Source organism: Vicugna pacos, chromosome 3, assembly GCF_048564905.1.
Source record: "Vicugna pacos chromosome 3, VicPac4, whole genome shotgun sequence".
In the NCBI taxonomy this organism is placed as follows: domain Eukaryota; kingdom Metazoa; phylum Chordata; class Mammalia; order Artiodactyla; family Camelidae; genus Vicugna; species Vicugna pacos.
In genome coordinates, this window is record NC_132989.1 from 29,407,151 (window position 1) to 29,429,261 (window position 22,111).

General features: G+C 33.1%; 1 protein-coding gene across 2 annotated transcripts in view; it reads left to right on the top strand.

Annotated features, from left to right (window-relative positions):
- The window catches only part of FNIP1 (folliculin interacting protein 1), a 109,743-nt gene that overhangs the window by 39,502 nt on the left and 48,130 nt on the right, over nt 1-22,111 (top strand). For both annotated transcript variants that reach the window (XM_006212841.4, XM_006212842.3), the window contains exons 2-5: nt 6,581-6,707; nt 17,565-17,699; nt 21,056-21,156; nt 21,320-21,394. In XM_006212841.4, coding sequence (XP_006212903.2) covers nt 6,581-6,707; nt 17,565-17,699; nt 21,056-21,156; nt 21,320-21,394 — 438 coding nt within the window. The remainder of the gene's footprint in view (nt 1-6,580; nt 6,708-17,564; nt 17,700-21,055; nt 21,157-21,319; nt 21,395-22,111) is intronic.

A 22,111-nucleotide genomic window follows, 5' to 3' on the forward strand; every position in this document is an offset into this window, starting at 1 on the left:
ATACTGAAACATGGAAAACCAAAACGAAGTATAAACTAAAATTTGTGATTAACAAGTTGTCATTCTGGGAGGAATTTACAGTTTACAAATTCAGTAATATTGAAAACAAAATTGGTGCAATAACAGCACCTCGTGACCGGTGATCCTATCTGTTTAAGAAAATTAACTCTTTTAAGCACTTCTTTAATGTGGGACTCCTAGCAGAGATGTAGTGATAACTATGAATAGTGATCTATATTTTTTCCTAATTATTTTCCATTTTTAAAAAACTTTCTACAGTGTAATTTTTACATGTATTTTATGACTGCTGTAATTTTCTATATATGATTCCTCTAATTTAGTAAATATCCTGAAGTTAATTCTTTTGACCCCTGAGTTGGAGAAGAGTTATCAACTTGGATCCTTAACTGTACAAAAAATTGAGTACTGTCTATAAACTGAGTAAATAATTGTCTGATGCATATGTAGTTCACATGTATATAGATTTTTTTTTTATTAATACTATATTGAATTCATAGTAGCTTCCAGTCATACTTTCTCAGTTACTGGATACTATTTTTTTTTAAACATTAAAGAGGTATTCTTTTACTAGAATGATTTGGGAATTGCTGATATAGACCATATGTTTACAATTACTATTTTTTTTAAATATATACTAAATATATCAGAAATAAAATAAGAACCTCCCTTATACAGTTGGGACTTCCGGATTAGTGGGAAAAGTCAGTTGAAGTAAGGAGTTTAAAAACTTGCATATGTTGTAACATTTTATTTTCAGCTCAAAATATATACATATGCATTCATCTGCAAGTCCTCTGCTATTCAGTATGTTTCACAGAGGGAATGGTGAATGTTATTTCTCCGTCATGGGACCAAAAAATTTAAAATGTTATGTAAAGTGAAAAAGCATTGTAGGACTTAAATACTTTGCTTTCAAAAGATATATTTAAACGTTGGCTAGTTAGTAGCAGATTTCTCTAAAGCAAAATTTGTAAATTTTTGAAATCTCAGATCACTTGCCCCATGTATAGAAAATATTTCTCCATTGGCTCTGGTGCTTTTGGCTATGTTGCTTTGAGGTTCTTAATGGTGACCAATCCTTGGCATGTTGATGTTATGTTGGGAAAGCTTTTTACTTGTAGCCTAATTTAGCATTTCTCTTTATCTCCCTCCCTTCCTCCATCCATGTTCCTTTTCTTCCCCAAGAATTTATGCTTTATCAAGTTCAAAATGTTTTCCAGTACTGGGGAGCAGTTTCTCTAATTCTGCCTACATAAACTTTTGAAACTGGGCCACCCTCTCTCCATTTCTTGCAAGAGCACAGGCTGTTAATGTTTTTTTCAGAGCTGGTCTGCATCATCTTGCATGTTTTATTTCAGTGAGACAACAGTGATGATTGAGGCTCAGGAGAGAACAACTAACATAGTGCCAGGTGCATAGTATGGACTGTACAAATAATTATCGAATGAATGAACTTAAAATCTACAAGCTTGCTAAGTGTACTGTATAGTAAGAGATTATTCCAGACCCTTTGTTGCTAAGTTGAAGTAAAAATATGTGGATGATTAATTAGAAGTAGGAGTAGGGGAAGAGAATAGATCAGTTGATATTTATTTACAAATGTATGAAATTCAATCTTAAGATGATTGATGAAGTAAAGAGTCAAATAGGAAAAAAAAAGATGAATTATTTAGGTAATGTGTTGAGATAGAAGCTAGCATTTAGCCTGGTCTTTCTCAGTTTTTTTGTGCTTTTTTAAAATTACTGTCCTCCTAGGGAGCTTTTCTTAAGACATTTTTTTCCTTAATTGCCACTACCCCGACTGTGAAAAAAAAATTTTTAAGCCACCAGATAAACCACAGATGTACTGTGTATTTTCCTATGTAATATGCCCCTTTGGAGGGCCACACCCATTGTAATATCTAAGATTTTTGGAGGGATCTTCTTTCCCCCCTCCTCCCCACCCAGAACCAAATTTGCCTCCATGGAAGCCATCTTGTTCACTGAGAATGCATATTTTAGTCCTAATTTAGTAGCCAGTAACGTATGTTATAGAAATTCATATGGCCTTCTGAGTTGCTATGTCAGTGCCTAAAGGGACATGTCTATTTATTGTTTATTTCCTATTAGCATTCTTTTAAGGTGTCAGGTAAAAAACATGCAGAGCAGATATGCTGACATAAACTATAAATAACCCCTGGGTAGAGTCTTAAAATAGTTTGTGGTTCATCACTGAGCAGTTTTCTTACTAATGTTTTAATTAATATTATCCTGAACACAATAGCTTAATACTGAGGAAAGTTTTGCTGTAGTATATAGATAATTTTTTGTAAATGGTGATGGTGTGCTTATCACTGTTAATGCTTTGGCTTGTTATGTCTTCAGTTAAATTTTGATAAAAAGAGACAACATGATGATGTGGAATATGTGGTGGACTAGATATGAGAAGACTTAGATTCTAGTATAATAAAGGATCATTCTAAAGCCTTGGACTTTCCATGTCTTGACTATTGTAAATAGTGCTGCTGTGAGCATTGGGTTGCTTGTATATTTTCAAATTAGAGTTTTGTATTTTTTCCAGATATATAGCCAGAAGTGGAATTGCTGGATCATATGGTAGCTCTGTTTTTAGTTTTCTTAAAGAACTTTCATAATTTTTTCCATAGTGGCTATACTAATTGACATTTCCACCAACAGTGTATGGGAGTTTCCTTTTCTCCACACCCTCTCCAGCATTTACTTTTTGTAGATTTTTTGATGATAGTCATTCTGACCAGTGTAAGATGACACCTCGTTGTTTGCTTTGCATTTCTCTAACAATTAGAAATGTTGAAATCTTTTCATATGTATGTCTTCTTTGGAGAAATGTCTGTTTAGATCTTTTGCCCATTTTTTGATTGTTTGTATGTTGTAACCCCTTGTTGGTTGCATCATTTGTAAATATTTTCTCTCATTTCATAGGTTGTCTTTTCATTTTGTTTGTGGTTTCCTTTGCTCTGCAAAAGTTTTTAAGTTTAATTAGGTTCCATTTGTTTATTTTTGCCTTGGGAGACTGATCTAAGAAAATTTTGCTACAATTTATGTCAAAGAATGTTTTGCCTATGTTCTCTTCTAAGAGTTTTATGGTGTCGTGTCTTATATTTAGGACTTTAAAATCATTTTGAATTTATTTCTATGTATGGTGTGAGGGAATGTTATAATTTCATTGCTTTGTATATAGCTGTCCAGCTTTCCCAACACTGCTTGTTGGAGAGACCATCTTTTCCCCATTGTATATTGTTGCCTCCTTTGTCATAGATTAATTAACTACAAGTGTGTAGGTTTATTTCAGGGCTCTCTATTCCATTTCATTGATCTATATGCCTATTTTTATGCCAGTACCATGCTGTCTTGATTACTGTAGCTTTGTAGCATTGTCTGAATTGTGGAAGGAGTATACCTCCAGCTTTGTTCTTTTTCCTCAGGATTGCTCTGGCACTCTTTGTGGATCCATATAAATTTTAGGATTGTTTGTTCTTGTTCTGTGAAAAATGCCCTTGGTATTTTGCTGGGGATCGTGTTAAATCTGTAGATTGCTTGGTGTACAGCATAGTAATTCACAATTTTTAAAGGTTATTCTCCATTATAAGTTTTATAAAGTATGGTCTATGTTTCCTGTGCTGTACAGTATATCCTTGTAGCTTATTTATTTTATACATATTAGCTTGTATCTCCCAGTCCTCTACCCCTATCTTGCTCCTCTCCCTTCCTATTCCCCACTGGTAACCACTAGTTTGTTCTTTACATGTGGGAATCTGTTTCTTTTTTGTTATATTCACTAGTATGTTTTATTTTTAGATTCCACATATAAGTGATATCACACAGTATTTATCCTTCTCTGTCTGACTTACTTCATAAGCATTTGAGGTTATAAAGTGTTCTGGAATTAGTAGTGATGGTTGTATAACTTAGTGAATATTCTAAAAAGCACTGAATTGTATACTGTAAAAGGTGAATTCTATAGTATATGAAGTTTATCACAACAATAGAAGTTAGAATGCTTTTCTCCTGAACTTATCTAAGCATTTGTAAAGTATTATCTATTAATTCAAAATAAGACTGTTTAATAGCTAAAGTTATATAGAAAGAAAGAGTATCTATGCATTCATGGCACACAAAGATTTCTTAAACAACACAAAAGTTACTAAGCATAAAAGGAAAAAAACGGATAAATTGGACTTCATCAAATTTAAAACCTGCACATCAAAAGACAAAATTTTTATAAAGTCAGTCATAAACAGGAAGAACTTATTTGCAGTGTATTTAATTGACAAAGAAATTGTAAAGAGCCTAGTCAAAGAACTCCTAGAAAGCAATAAGATAAACAATTTGTCTGATTTTTAAATGGGTAAAAAGGCTTGGGCGTTTCACATAAGAAAACATATCAATGATGAATGAACAAAGCACATGGAAGAGATACTAAGAGTATTAATCATCAGAAATGCAAACTAAAACGTTTTTACAACCATTAAAATGGATAAAATTAAAAGGACTAATAACACTAGTTGTTGGGAAGAATATGAAGCACTTGGAACTCTTATACATTGTTGGTAGGAGTATAAAAGGGTACAAACCATTTTGGAACATTATTTGGCAGCTATGATCCAGCAATTCTTTTCATAGGTACTTATCCAGTAGAAAATATATGTTCAAAGACTTTCATAGATACACTTCCTGCAGCTTTATTCATAACAGCAAAGAAACTGGGAACACCACAAGTGACCATCAATGGGAAGATGGATAAACAAGTTATGATGCACTTCTACATGGAAATACTACTCAGAAATAACAAGGAATGAACTACCAGTCATGACATATATGAACTCTAAAACAGTGTTGAGTGAAAAAGATCCAGACACAAAAGCATGCATATTGGGATTTCCATTTGTATGTAGTTTAAAACTAGGTAAAGCTAACCTATGGTGATAGCAATCAAAGTAATGCTTGGCCGGAGGCAGAGTGTAAAGAGAATGGACTAGAAAAGAAAATGAAGGAATTTTCTGGAGTGACTGAAATGTTCTTTTCAGCCTGATGGAACTAACAACAGACAGCTCCTGGAATGGAAGTTCTCCTGTTTCTTGGCAGCTATTACATAAGTTATACTGTGATCAGTTCACCAGATTAGTATCTCCATCATACAATTCATTATTTTCTCTGTTTCCGTCTCCTCCTCATCTCACTCACTCCATTAATCTTTTTAATTGTGAAATACAGTGTATGCATAAAAGTACATAAAACAAATGCAGTGGCTTTTTTTTTTTTGGTACTGTAAAGCAAATATCTGTGTAAACATTATCCAGTCAAAAAATTGAACATAGTGCCACAATCCTTTTGTTGTCCCTTTTTGATTAAACCCCCACCTAACTCCCAGAGATACCCACTCTCCAAACTTTTGAAACCATCATTTCCTTTGTTTTCCTTGTAGTTTTATTATTTATTTATTATTATTTTTTTAAAAGCCCGTTTCTTTTTTTTTTTTTAATTATTTATTTTTGATGGAGGGGGTAATTAAGTTTCTTTCTTTCTTTCGTAATGGAGATACTAGGGATTGAATCCAGGATATTGTGTATGCTGCAGTCACTCTACCACTGAGCTATACCCTCTGCCTTCCTTGTAGTTTTAACAACTAAAAATGTATCCCTTGATAAAACTTACTTGATTTAAACCTTTCTATAAATGATGAAATATAGTAACTATTTGTGTGTATGTATCATTGTGTGTCATTGTCTTCTTTCTTTTGTGCAGGGTCCATCTGTGTTTTTGCCTATAGCTGAAGTTCATTTATTCTGTTTGTCGTGTAATTTCATAGTCTGAATATACTATATTTACTCATTCTGTTGGTAAGAATATGAATTTTCAGGTTTCAACTGTTTTGAACAGTGCTGCTATGAACATTCTGTATAATGGTATACTTTTCTGGAATGGAATTGTTGGGGAGAACTTTAGTTTTATGATATTTTGTCTGTTTGTTATTTATATGTATTTTAAAAAATTGTTCCCTTAATAAGAGTATGCCAGTTTTCACTCATACTGGCTATATTTAAGAATTTCTACCCCTTTTGGTCATTCATCACTTTTATTTGTTTTTGTTTTATAAGTAATTAGCTACTTTATTTAAACTGAAAACTGCTTCTGTTTTTACATTTCCATATTAAATAAATAGTAACAAAAGTATTTAAAAATGTGGGTTAACCTTACACTATCTGGATCCATACCATGAAGTTAATCTGTATTTTCATTATGTTAGATGTACTTACATATTTTTATTATTAGCCATTTTTAGATTTATGTGGGACGACTACATTTTATATACACTGAGGAATACTTACCACAACTTTTATTCTTTCTTATCAATCTGAAATGTCATAGCTGTATAAATTTTCAGCCCTAAACTAAATAGTGGTATTTTTTTATAAAGATCTTATGTATATTCTTGAGCAGTAATTCAACTCTGGGTTTTATTATGTAGGTTTTATTTCTAAGAGTTTCTGTGGAATATTTATTAAAATAATTCTAATGGATCTTTATTTTTTTGTTAAAGTTGGCCTTTGTCAGAATTTGATCCAAGCCAGATTCGGCTGATTGTATATCAAGACTGTGAAAGACGAGGAAGAAATGTCTTGTTTGACTCCAGTGTTAAAAGGAAAAATGAGGACATATCAGTTTCGGTGAGCATTATTACTGATTTGGTTGAAATGTAATGTCAAGTATTTTAATTCAAGAAAGAATGAGTAAGATTTCAATTATGGTACTTTTATTTGTCAGTACAAAACACCTTCACTATGTTTTTAAAATTTAGAGAATTGATTTTGAGAATTTTTAAAGGAAAACCATTTGTATTTTTTGTAGTTAGTCTACTACCAGAAAATACTTAAGTTTGACATTTATTTACTTATATATATATATTTGCTTATATAATTGTATTGTGAGATATGACTAGAGCTACAGGGACTCTTAAAGAGAATCTGGTCCAAATCTCTCCTGTAGGAATTGTGGAAAGTGTGACCTAGAGAGTTGAAATTAGTTGTCTGAAGATACAAAGCAGGTTAAACCTCTAGCCCTTAGTCCATCGTATTTTCCCATACCATTCAGCAGTATCAAGAAGATTTGTTCTGTTAACTCTGATCATCATATTTTGAATTATATTATGACTAGTTTAGCATTAGTACATGGCCATTCTCTTGGTTGTCCAAAAAAACCCAAGAAAAATCCTGTTATCTTTGCTGCTGCTACTTCCCTTACACTTTCATGCATAAAGGCTCTCAGTCCCCTGGAGCTATAATCTGGAAATGGAAGCCTGGAATTATGTTTTCTCCCCTCTGTTAAATTGACAATTTTCACTAACATTTCAGTAAACAACAGAAAACAAAATACTTTGGGAAAGCTTTTCCTACCAGTAGAATTGTATACTGAAGCAAATAACTATTTATTTTTTGAGACTTGGGAGTTTGTATTTGAAATTTTGGGTTCTTAGGGAAAATTTTGATATATTGGCCATGTCTGTTGTCTTATTTACAACAGCATCCTCAACATCTGTATAGTGACATACAATAAGTACTTGTCTAATTTTTGAGTTATTTTGATTGTCAGATTTTAGGATCTTCTGATTAGTAACACATTTCTTAATTTTCTGGAGATTGTACTTTGTTTAGATTTCTTAAATGTTATCTGGACACTTTTTTCAATCTGACAAAAAAATTGCAAAATTTTCTTAAAATATTGTTAATTGTGCAAGTAACTACAAAGCACTGGGTACTCGGAGATTTAACAGTCTCTGCCCTCTTGGTGCCTACAGTTAGGCATTCTTTTAGGGGCAGTTGACGTTGAACAATAAATAAACAAAAATTTCAAAATTGAAATAAACACACAAAATTCTTACGAGATTCCACAGGAAGGAACTCATTTTTCATCATTTTGTATGTAGGGGTGTTAAGAAAGGTCTCACTGAGGAAGTGAAATTCAAGCTGACATCTGAAGAAACTAAAGACATCGTGTAGGGAATGAGTATTCCTGTTAGCTGGACCTGCAAATGTAGTCTACAAAGAGACTTAGGAGCTTTGTGAATTGAAGGATCTGAAAGAAGGCTAGTCTGGCTGGAATGATAGTAAAGTAGCTAGAGATGAAGTTGGAGAGAGAGGGAGCAGTAGCCAGAGTATTCAGGGCCTTTTAGATCTCTGGAGTAGAAGTGTATATTGTATCCTAAGTGTATATTGTAGCCTTGGTTTATATGTTACTAATAAATTCTATTTTTTTAAAAGTATTTTGGCAAAAGCTACAAAGCTGAAAACATAAAGAAAAGAGTTTCTTCAATCTGGACATTTGTTTTCTTTAAACAGAGGGAAGCCATTAAAGAGATCTGGTTTACATTTCAGAAAATCACTTTGTTAGAGAGTCCAGAAATACACTCACACATATGTGGTCAGTTAACTTAAAACAAAGGAGCCAAGGAATGTGCAGTGGGATAGGACAGTCTCTTCAATAAATGATACTGGAAAACCTGGACAGCCACATGCAAGAGAATGAAACTGGACTACTCCCTAACACTGTGGACAAAAACTAATTCAAAATGGTTCAAAGTCTTGAACATAAGACCTACTGAAACCATTAAACTAGAAGAAAACGTAAGCAATAAGCTCCTTGGTATTGGTCTTTGGAATTATTATGTTTGTTTGGTTTTTTTTTTTTTTTTGATTTGAGACCAAAAGCAAAGGCAACAAAGGCAAAAATTAACAAGTGGGATTACATCAAACTAAAAAGTGTCTGCACAGCGAAGGAAACTATCAACAAAATGAAAAGGGAGCCTACCAAATTGGAGAAAATATTTGCAAATCATGTATTTCATAAGGGGTTAATATCCAAAATAGATGAAGAACTCATACAACTCATTGGCCAAAAAAAAAACAATCTAACTGAAAAGTGGGCAGAGGATCCAAAAGGACATTTTCTAGAAAAGACATACAGATGGCCAACAGGTACATGAAAAGGTGCTCAACATTGCTAATCAGGAAAATGTTAATCAAAACCATGATGATGTATCACCTAAACTTGTTAGAATGGCTGTTAGGAAAAAGGCAAGAAATGACAAATGTTGGTGAGGGTGTGGAGAAAAGAGAACCCTTGTGCACTGTTGATGGAAATGTAAGTTGGTGCAGCCACTATGGACAACAGTATGAAGATTCCTTAAAAGATTAAAAATAGAACTATCATATGATCCAGCAATTTCACATCTGGGTATTTATCTGAAGAAAATGAAAACACTGACTTATATGACTTATAACATTATAATAGCCAAGCATGAAAGCAGACTAAGTGCCCATTGATCAGCATAAAAAAGAAGGAAGCCTTGCCATTTTTTGGCAACACAAATGGACCTTGAGGGTATTATGCTAAGTGAAGTTAGTCAGACAAAGAAAGACAAATAACTGTATGATTACACTTATCTGTGGAATCTAAAAAACCGAACTGCTAGGAGAACAGATAGGTGGTTGCCAGAGGCAGGCGTGGGGAGTGGGAAACATGAGTGAAGGGAGTCAAAAGGTACAAACTTTCAGTTATAAAATAAGTAAGTCATGGGGATGTAATGTACAGTATGGTCACTGTAGTTAATAATACTGTATTACATATTTGAAAGTTGCTAAAAAGAGTAGATCTTCAAAGATCTCATAACAAAAAAATTTTTTTTGTAGCTAGGTATAGTGATGAATGTTAAGTAGACTTATTGTAATCATTTTGCAGGATATACAAATACTGTATCGTTACGTTGTATATCTGAAACTAATGTGTCAATTATAGTTCACTTTTTAAAATTTAGTTTAAAAAATTGCTTTGTTATGTAGAGAAAGTTTGGATGTGAGGGGGTGAGGGAGAAGAAAGTGTTTGTTGAATTCAGTGTTTTGGTTTTGATAGCTGAGTAGTGAGATACCTAAGTCAGAATTGTAGATGGTCAAACAGACAGTTGAAATCTAAGGCTAGTTGCAAATGTAATAAGCATGTCTTCTTTGTATTTAGACTGGTAATAAATCGCCCAGTAGAATTTGAGACTGACAGGTTAACAATGATTGATTAATCACAACTCTCTTGATTATTTTTTTAGCAAATATTCATTGAAGTTTCTTTTTTTGTTCTTGATACTGTTCCATTGAATTGCAGCATAGACCTCTTCTTTACTATTTGTCTTGATTAATGCTGTTCACTGTTTTGTTACCATTCTTCCCTTTTGTCTCCAACAGAAACGACTTATGCTTTTTGCTTGAATCCTCCCTGCCCACCTTTTCTGGAATGATGCTTCTTTAGTCTTACTAGTTTTCTCTCCTTCTGAGGTCTCCTCCTTCCCTTTCAGTTAGCTTTTTTCCTTTGCCTGCAAATTCTCACAAAGCCTCTTTACCCAACACCAACAAAATGATTATCCTTTTACTCTTTCTTTCATGTATACTTTCTTCTTTTTCTGTCTGTCTGCCTCTTTTTGTCCCTCTCAGTCTTCCTTCTCAGTGATAGTTTGTGTCTTTTAATCTCTCTGCCTCACTATATCTCAGACTCTCCTCAGTCTCTCCTTTTTATCTTTTTGTCTCTCCTTGATGTCTCTTTTTGCCCTCATCTCTGTGTCTCTTAGTCTCCTCTCTGTCTCTGTGTCTCAGTAGTAATTTGTCTACTGGCTGTAATCTTATACCATGCACTCATCCCTCAGTCCTCTGAAATTTTCCTGTCAGGCTACTTTTTCAAACTTTTCTCTAGACTCATCAGTGACTAGAAATCAAATAGCTTTGAATATTTCTAGTCTCACTTGTTCTATACGTATATTCTCATCCTGTGTGCCACTTTCCTTGATGAAGGTTTATCATCTTTCAAGGTTAATTTTATCACAGCTTTATGAGTCCTTTCTGATTCCTCTAGGTATATTTCTTTTCTCCTCCATCAGATTTCTCATAGACTTTTGTTGTTAGTCTTTCATGGACTTCTATGTCATAGCTAGAGGTGTACATATGTTTGTTATTTAATTGCAAAAAGAGTTAAAATTTTATTATTCACCTTTTTTCCTTACCTGCAGACTGCCTCATTTGTGGTAAATACTGAGAATATATTTTGATCAATTTTAATTACAGTTAGGAAGTTTATTATCAAAATCCTGTAAATACTTTCATAAAGATTTTATATGTTCCTTTTGAACACTACAGAACACACTGTTTTCCCCAAATTGCAACATGTTGGAATCATTAAGTGATTTTTTTTCATTGGCTTTACTGTACCTAAACCCTTGAAACATCAAATCATATGGGTTCTATATAGTCAAAGAAGGATTGTGTGATGTAAATGATGATTTCAGTCATTTTACACAATATTTTGTGCCCATACATAATGATGTAGTTTAGGCATTAGTAGTTTCCTGAATATTATCTTATAATTCTGAAATAAAATCATATTAATCAATATATAGCTTTCTCAGTATGTGTATTTTCCAACTGTATTATATTCTGTGAAAAAGGACTTGAATATTCAATGATTTTAATCAAGAAACTTGTTTATAAAATTTTTTTTTACGCTTGATCCTCAGACCTTACTCATCTTACAGCTGAAATGTAAAAATTACTGAAATGTGGTTTCTTTGAATACTGATACAGCCAAATGGACCAAGTGTGATATGATCACATGATACTATCTTTATCCTGGACATTGTTTTTGTGTTAACAATAATGCAGTGCTATTTCATGTGTTCCCGGTGAAGTTACATGATTATGCACGTTTCATCCTTCATTGGTTGTACACAGGAATAAAACTGTACATCAGCAGGTTCACATCATTTTGGAAAGAAGAATACAAATTATAATGTGTGAGAGTTTTGTATACTCCAAAGCATTGTACAGATGCTAATAGTTGAATCTTAATTGTGATATAAAATTTGGAACGTAGGATTTGGTTAGGTAATTAAATCTATATAAAAATTAATATACAGGAACCATTAAGCTCAGTATATACAAATAATTTCCAATTAGATGATATAAAGGAAGCTAAGGCTCCATTTAAAATAGCAACTTTTTAAAAGTGCCTTTTCATAAACTTAACAAAACCTATATGTTTAGAAGTCTCCTGAGGTACATAAATGCTTACTTGAGCAAATGAAGAGGCAAAATACATCCTTGGGTAATATACTCAGTGTCATAAAGCTGTCCATTCAAAGTTGCTTCATAGAATAATGCTGTCTCAATAAATATTGTTGCTGTTATTTTTGGTGGAAATGGTGTCTGGAACTAGATAGCAGATTCTAAAGTTCAAATGGAAAAAAAATCAGCAGTAATAGGTTGGAAAACCAGAAGAAGAGTAGTGAGGATGAATTAGCTCTACCAGATTTGAAAATATACTATGAAGTGTTAGTAATTTTTAAAAACATGTTACTGGATCATAAACAGACAAACAGACTAATGGAATGAAATAGAGGATTATTTAGAAATCTAAAAAATGTCAGAATTTAGTATATGATAAAGGCATCATCTTGAATCAGTGTGGTAAAGATTAATAAGTGATATTGAGACAGCCATTTAGAAGAAGGATACACTGATTCATATCTCAAGTATATGAAAATTTAAATGTAAAAAACTCCTATAATATTACACAAAAGAAAGCATGACTTAAGTTCTTTTGTAACTGGAATAGAAAACACCTTCCTAGCTATGACTTAGACTCCACAAACTGTAAAGTAAAAGACTTACAAATTCGACAACCAAATTAAAAAAAAAGAGAAAACTTGGATGGTGAACAAAACGGAGCAAAAGCAAGCAAACAGATAAGCAAAAAAGAAAAAAAAAACACCATAAGGAAAATTAAAAGACAAATGATATCCTGGGGAAACATTTTTATAGCATATAAGACCAGCTGGTAATCTTTCTATATAAAGAGTTCCTAGGAGTCAAGACAGAAGTATGCAGTAGAAAATTGGGTGAAGTAAACTGACCATACTTCAGTAAGAATATGTATATACATATGAAAATTGGGTGAAGGATAAGAGCAGAGAGTTCACATACAAATGGCCATTACACATTTAATAAGATTCTTCCTCTCATCCGTAATAAAGGAAATGAAAATGAAAACTATTTTATTTATTTATTTTAGTTCTTCCTTTTAGATTGGCAAAAATGAAAATGTTGAATGACAGCGCTTTGCTGTTAGAGTGAGTGAAATGATATCCATGGAGGGTAATTGGGCAGTATCTACCAAAGTTATATGTGTTTATGTTTCAAGAGAGCAGTCCTTCCAGCGATGTCATTAACTTATGACTGATTAAATAAGCTATAGATATTTACACAGTGGCACACTCTGCAACTGTATTAAAAAAAAAAAGAAAGAGGAAAATTTCTAAAGATAGATGAGAAGATTCTCTATGATGTTAGTGGAAAATAAAGCAAGGGCAGAACTGAATCACTTACCTTTTCTGAAGAGTAGAGGAAATGGAATATGCTTGTATTTGCCAAAAGAAATACTGGAAGGATAATAATAGTCCTGTAGGAATGATTTTACCTATTGGGAATGTGTGGAGTGGGGAAAAAGGGTCATGCAAGAAGAGTGGGACCTAGATTTCTTTCTGTTAAGAAAGATTCAATTAATCAAACATTCAATTAACCTAAGAAGGAAAAAAGTTTTATTGGAGCCATACTGAGGGTTATAACCTGGGAGACAAGTTCTCAGAAGTTCTGAGAATATTCCACTTCAGGAGCTAGATACGCAGTTTTATACATTTTTGATACAAAGAGTCATGTATCATATTGTCAGGTTAGAATTATTAAGTTCATCAGAAATGTTTTAGTCAGGTATGCAGGTACAGAATGAGACTTCAGTCAATGTTGACCCCCCTGTACAGGTTGAGAAAGAAATAATAATATTAAAAATTATAATGCTGGTGCCACACAAAAGGGACCATTTTTCTTAAAGATTGATTACATTCTCCTTCACTGAGGGAGTCTGGTTAATGTATAATGCAGATCACATTGGGAAATGTGTGTTTCAATTCTGATTTGATTGTCCTGCCATAGAGAAATTTTAGATCTATAAGGCATTGTGTATAGAAATGTATGTAAAAGTGCGCTCTGTCTCTGTCTCTGTCTCTGTCTCTCTCTCTCTCTCACACACACACACACACACACACACACACAGACACACAACTCTAGATCCTTTTCTCCCACCAACTTCCCAGCTGTCCTGTGTCTTCTCTTTACCATTCTGAAGTCATGGCCTTTTGGAACCAAACAGCAACAACTTCAGTGGAAGATGGTCTAGTGAGGGGACATGACACAGTAGACATGGGCCTTCTGTTAGCAAAAATCTGCTTCTGTCCTGGAACTGATGTATATTTGCCCCTTTCTTCACCTAGCAGATTGCTTCTTTTTTTTTTTTTTTCCGAGGGAGATACTGTTTTACTTATTTATTTATTTTAACTTTTTTTTTATTGAGTTATAGTCATTTTACAATGTTGTGTCAAATTACAGAGTAGAGCACAACTTTTCAGTTATACATAAACATACATATATTCATTGTCACATTTTTTTTCACTGTGAGCTACCACAAGATCTTGTATATATCTCCCTGTGTTATACAGTATAATCTTGTTTATCTGTTCTACATTTTGAAATCCCAGTCTGTCCCTTCCCACCCCTCGCCCCCTGGGCAACCACAAGTTTGTATTCTATGTCTATGAGTCTGTTTCTGTTTTGTATTTATGTTTTCTCTTTTTTTTTTTTTTTTAGATTCCACATATGAGTGATCTGATATGGTATTTTTCTTTCTCTTTCTGGCTTACTTCACTTAGAATGACATTCTCCAGGAACATCCATGTTGCTGCAAATAGTGTTATGTTGTAGGTTTTTATGGCTGAATAGTATTCCATTGTATAAATATACCACATCTTTATCTAGTCATCTGTCGATAGACATTTAGGCTATTTCCATGTCTTGGCTATTGTAAATAGTGCTGCTGTGAACATTGGGGTGCAGATGTCATTTTGAAGTAGGGTTCCTTCTGGATATATGCCCAGGAGTGGGATTCCTGGGTCATATGGTAAGTCTATTCCTAGTCTTTTGAGGAATCTCCATACTGTTTTCCACAGCGGCTGCACCAACCTGCATTCCCACCAACAGTGTAGGAGGGTTCCCTTTTCTCCACAGCCTCTCCAGCATTTGTCACTTGTGGACTTTTGAATGATGGCCATTCTGACTGGTGTGAGGTGATACCTCATTGTAGTTTTGATTTGCATGTCTCTGATAATTAGTGATATTGAGCATTTTTTCACATGCCTATTGATCATTTGTATTTCTTCCTTGGAGAATTGCTTGTTTAGGTCTTTTTCCCATTAGCAGATTGCTTCTTGATTCAGAGATTAGGCATACACAGTTACCTGAACCTGGAATGTCTTTCTAGCCCTCCCATTCTTCTTTCACCTTCACTCCTGTGCTTTTTTGTAGTCCTAGCTTAAATGTCACTACCTTGATCTGTTAGACTAAGTTAAGTCCTTTCTTGGGCAGTGCACTTAAACATCGTTGCTTCTTAACCTCTTCATCAGTAAAATGGGGATAATAATAGAACCTACTTCATAGACTTGTTGTGAGGAATAAGGAGTAAATATATGTAAAACTGAGTAGTACCTGACCACATGCTAGTGAGTTAGCCGTTGTTGTCATTATTATTACTTTTATTAGACTTAATTGAAATATGTATTTAATCATACATATTTATCTAACTTAATTGTTAAATGTCTCTTTCCCCTGTTAGATTGTTAGTTCCCCAAGGGAAAGAACTGCTTTATTCACTTCTATTCCCTAGTGCTTAGTACACATAGTACTCAGTTTTGTTGACTGGTAACGGTGGTTTGCAATAGTAGATAAGTCAGGCCAACTGAATTTTGATTCTAAATATAGACTCACTAGCTCTTGTAACTTTTGTGAAGTTAACCTCTCTAGGCTTCAGGTTTTTCTTCAGTAAAATTGGGTTATAACATCTACTGTTTATTTATTTATATTTATAGAGTTTATATAAAATATGCTTAAATTATTTATAGAAAACATACTTGAGAAGCTAGCATTTTGTTTGTGATCAGTAAGTAGCAAAGTTACTAAGATGTGGCCAAGACTATCAGGCCTAAAAATACTGATATATTTTGTGAGTGCTTAAATGAAATAATATAAATGCAAATATCTAGTTAAGGTCTTGACTCCAGAGTAGACATTGTTATTTTAAATTCCCACTTTAACTGTTTTCTTATAATATTTATAACTACAAATCAGAAAGCATGTGCTAGTTCTAAACAGTGTATAGGGGCACCTTTTAAATGTATTTTTATGTAAGTGTATAGTGAGAGACATACATGCATACACTGCTCTTATGTGTCACAAGTAACCTACCCATTACGTAGGGTTTTTTTTCCCCTATTCACAGGTTAGAGAGGTCAGGTAACTTGCCCAGAAAACCAGGAGTTATTTAAATTCAGGCCTATTTAGTTTTAAAGCCCTTGTTCTTTTTACCTTACTGTGCTGTCTTTTTACGTTTTGGTTAGAGATGATTTTGGAATTACCACATGTTCTCTTCTTTTACAATGCCTTTGGTGATAGTGGCAACTATAAAACAATTAGTCTTCAAAAAATTGTGATTTCAGTCAGATTATTTCTTCTCAAAGCCTACCTGAGGTCTGTTATATGGAAGAATGAACATACTGGTATCTGTGATAAAGCATTCCAATAGTTTTAGGAGTACAAAGACCTTGGTGGATTGCAACTTTACTGGTTGTGAACAGTGAAAGCTCTAGAATCTGTTGAGTACGGGGAGGAGAAGAAGAGTCATAAAGAAAAAAATAGAAATAGATTCTTCTCTACTGGACAGCACAACTTTCTGGTCCTAAGCTCAGCTCTTATTAAAAATTTAACCTTTCAGTGCATGGATACATTCTCGTTTCAAAAGATTAAACTTATATGTATGTATGTACAGTAAAGTGTCTCTCATTTGCATTTTTCCTCCTATTCTTACATTTTTTCCTAAAAGTTTTTTCCATAAAAATTTTACTTAAATTAGCTTGTAATGGGTTTATTATATTTAAATGAATTAATAAATATTTTAAAATTTCTCCATTTTAATTTCTTATATGGGAAAAATATTAATACATAAAACATAAACAAAAAGGCCTTTGGGGTCCTCAGTAATTTTTAAGAGCATGAAGAGGTTTTTAGATCAAATAATTTGAAAACTGCTGCAGTATATTACTAAGTCACTAACAATGAACATTGTGCCAGACCATTGTGAATATAGAAAAATTCCCATGATTAAATAATTTTGGTGAGAAAAACACAGTAAAAAGCTCCACAAAATTATAGTTATGAAACAAGGAATAGAAAACAGTACTGGAAAAAATACAGTAAAATGCAAATACTCTTATATTAGGGTTATATTATTTTGAATTTTATTTCATCCATGGTTTTTCCAAAGATTTTTTATGCTATAATTTATATGTGGTGGAAAATCTGTTAAAATATGAATGGGAATAATCTGTCTTTCAGAAACTCTGTACTGATGCTCAAGTTAAAGTCTTTGGGAAATGTTGCCAGCTGAAACCTGGAGGAGACAGTTCTTCCTCTTTGGATAGTTCCATGACTTCATCTTCTGATGTAAAAGACCAGTGTGCTAAGTACCAGGTCAGATCACTGATGTCATTTATTTGTTCATTCACAAATATTTTTGAGTACCTACAGTGTATTGTGTACAATCCTAGGGACTGAGGGTAAAATGTGGATTAGTCCTTACCTTCCTGGAACTTACAATGTAGCTGGGGAAACAGATAATTAAACACGTAAGTTTATTAACTTCGATAAATCTTAGGATAGGGGAAGTACAGAGAGTTTTGGGCACAGGTAGCAGGGGTATTTTGTCTTTATTTCCTATTTCATATTTTTGGGGCTACCAGAATAATTTCTTATTTTATAGACTATTTCATTATTGAAATATGAAGATTAATACAAAATGAAACAGTTTGAGATTAAAATGTGGCTGAAGTATATGCTATGAGAAATGCACAGTTTCATTTTTCAAAAGTAATGTAGCTCTTTTAAAACACAGAATTAAACAAATCAGTAACTACTTAGGAACTTCTCTATAAACTTGTATTTTACATAGAATCAGTGCTTGGTTTCATACTTAGCAAATGTCATCTAATGTGAATTTATTTGTATTATCCAAGTTTGCATGAATGAATCACAAATATTTTATGATTAGCAGTACCAAAATAGAATCCTAGACTTCTAAATTATTCATAATAGGTAATTATATTTGGATAGGAATTGACCCTGATACCATATAAGTGTGGCAGTATATGTGAAAGAACTCTAAAGTTATAAAAATCCAGATATTAGTCTGTCCTATGTAGTTGCCCTGCCCTCCTCTGTTTCTCCTCCACCTTAGGCATGATACCCTGGTAAGTTCCTAATAGTACTGTGTAACATCATCACACTTATGCCAATTCGGAAGTTCTCCAATTTGATCAATTGTACAAACTTGCCATTCTTCCTATTATTATGCAGTGAAGTATGAGTGTTAGCAGATGCACCCAGATTGTAGAAACCCAGAAGCAGGAAGTGATTATAATTCTTATTTTGCGTTAAAATTCGTAGAGTTTTTTTTTTTAGTAAAAATTCCCAGGCTGTGTATCCAGATATTCTGATAGTAGGTTCATTATCATCCTGTAAATCCTGTTTTTTAGGAAGAAGGCATTGAATTATTGTAGCATACAGTTTACTACACTTGATAAGTTGTGATTTCAAGTAACTAGGACATAATCCTTGATTTACAGAATATTACAGATTATTGCTCCCAGCAGTGAGTACTTAGAAAGAACTGACTTTTTAAGAGCCTTTAAAAAAAAACACATTAAATATAATAGCACTTTCTTTATTATTATCTTCATTGTAGATTGTATCATATTAAAATATACGTAACATTAGTGACATTCATGATAACTATTTGGTATAAGAGCAGGCAGAGAGAACCTTTAATAGCAAACTATGTAGTTTGATAAAATTTGAACACCAATTTTACTGTATTTTGCACTCTAAGGATTCTTTTTTTACTTATAGTGTTAAAATATATAAATGCCTTGATATTTAAATTTGTGTAGCTTGTTTAATATATGAAATAATATTTTTAGTCAAAATAAGAATGCAATTAGATACACTGTAAAAAAAAATGAGCTTATAAAAGAAAGTTCTCATTCTGTCATTATCCAGAAGCAATTTAGGTTGCCAAGTAAGATTGGCATTATTGATCTTAAAAGAAAAACAGACTACTTCATTATTCAGAAAATTATTCTACTATGTTTCTGAAATATTATCCTTAATACCTAAACTTCTGTGCCTGGAAATAAAAATTTTGTCTTAACCAAATCCCAAGAATAGATGAGTTGCTTCTTTTTAGTAACCTAGGTATATCAGAAGTGATATTTTTTCCTTAAAAAATAACTGGGCCTTTATTAAAACAAAATTAAGACTACAGCACTGAGAAATAAAAAACAATGTGTAAATGAATATATAAAAGAACTAATGTTAAAAATAGTTACGTATAATAAAATGAATTGCTATTTGAACATGTTCTTTTTAAGAAAGGTGACAAAATGTAAATATATAGATTTTTTTTTTAATCCAAGGCGGGCAGTAAACAAGCACAAGAGTAGACGAACCATGTTATAAAAAGAAAAATAGTATGTAGACGTATTCCCTGGCCTCCACTAGAAAATAGGTGTCCTCATCACATTATTGTTATCTTCAGAAGAATCTTTTAAGCATTTTTAAAAAACTCCTAATTCTTGATTTTCTTTGATGGAATGGTTTAGTGAAATTTGTGCATAATCCTCATTTACTGTCTTAGTTATTTAGGTCATCTTCCTTCTCAATTGTTTTGTTACATAATTGTATCAGCTAGGACTTGCATTGGGACACCCTCTGAAACAGTGGCTTAAACAAATTCGGGATTATTTTCTTCATATAACAAGTCTGGAGGTAGGCCATCTAGGCATATATATGGGCTTCAAGATCGGCTTAGAGACCAAGGTTTCTTTATCTTTCTACTTAGCAAGAGTTAGTGTGTACATACTTGTTGCCTTGTGGTCCTAATATGCCATCTCCATCTCCAAGGACACACTTACATCCCATTGACCAGGCCTGTGTTGCGTAGATTTAAATGGATAGCTTTGGAAGCAGCCTCTCCAGCCATTGGTTTACTTCTTTGATATAGAGACTGACTCTAAATCTCTTTTTTCCGAGGGAAACTCTGAAATGCAATCTTTTTTTTCAGTTGGGCACATTGCTTCCCTGAAACAAATTGAACTTCGAAAAATAAGGAATAAGATATTTAGTAGGTAACCAGTGGTATTTATCACAGTATCTAAATAATAACCAAATGGATGAGTTAATTTTTAGATTTTTTGACACTTAGGAGGACAATTAAACAATAATGGAAAGGAATAACTTTTTAATCAGAGTGCTTTGCAAATAAGACATTCTAATGTTTAAGGCAAGTCCTTTTTTAAAAAAATGTAAAATATGTCCAAGTTACCCCGTTTGTGAATGCTTTCTTTGCACAATAGGGGTGGTAAAATCTGTTCTTCACGTTAAGTGGATTCTACTTCTTGCTATCTTTCCTGGAGAAGCATTGCATATGCATAAGATAGTTAAGAATGTTCATTTGAGCATTATCTTTGTAGTAGCAAAAACCAGAAAGTGACTTAAATGCCCGTAGGTAAGGAGAACTGGCTTGATAAACTGTGGTATTTTCATACAGTAGAATACTGTGCAACTCTTAAAAGGAGTCTGTGAATAACCATGTGGTTAGATCTGTAAGACATTGTGAAATGAAGAAAGTCAAGCTGCAGAACAGTGTATACAATGTAGAATCACTTAAAAAACATACAGAATAACTACAGCAAAGGAATTTTTGATAAAAATCAGTATTTGAAATAGGTTTTAAATTCTGCAGTTTTGTTAATGTTACGCTTATTGTTTAGGGTTCTCGGTGCTCTTCTGATGCCAATATGCTTGGAGAGATGATGTTTGGCTCGGTAGCAATGAGCTACAAAGGATCCACCTTAAAAATTCATCAGATCCGGTGAGGGATTTTCTGATTTTTGTTATTGGATTTTTTAGGATTTTTAGTTTTTATGGCTATTGTATCTATACTGTGACATCTCTGAGTTATACTTTATGATAAATTGAAAAGGCTCTTGTACATTAGTTTTGATCTCTCTCTGTCCCTCTCTTTTTCTTCATAGTTCTCCTCCACAGCTTATGCTCAGCAAAGTTTTTACTGCACGGACTGGCAGCAGTATCTGTGGAAGTCTCAATACGTAAGTAGTTATGGATGAAAGGAGAAATGAACTATTTAAGATTTGCACAGTATGAAAACGAATACACTGCTCTCAGGATTGCAGCATAAATTCAGATTTTTTTCTGTCCCTTAAGTTTGAAAGTTTATGGAGGCTAGATTTTTTTCTCCCAAGCTTCACTGAGATATGATTGACCTATACCATTGTGTAAGTTTAAAGTGTTTAGTGTGTTGATTTGATATATTTATATATTGCAAAATGATTACTGACATAGCCTTTGCTAAACTCACTATCTTGTCACATAATTACCATTTCCTTTTTGTGGTGAGAACATTTAAAATTTACTTTCTTAGCAACTTTTAACTATACGGTACAGTATTATTATTTATAATTAGCTTACTGTACATTAGATACCCAAAACTTGTTAATCTTATAACTGAAAGTTTGTACCCTAGGACCATTATGTCTCCATTTCCCCCACTCCCATTCCCTGGTAACCACCACTTGGCTCTCTGTTTCTCTGAATTCAGCTTTTCTTAGATTCCACGTATAAGTGATATTATATGGTGTTTGTCTTTCTCTTTCTGAATTATTTCACTTAGTATAATGCCCTCAGGTTCCATCCATGTTGTTGCAAATCGCAGGACTTCCCTTTTTTTCGTGGCTGAATAGCATTCTGTTGTCTATAAATGTGACAGTCTTTTTTATCCATTCATCTGTTGACAGACATTTGGATGT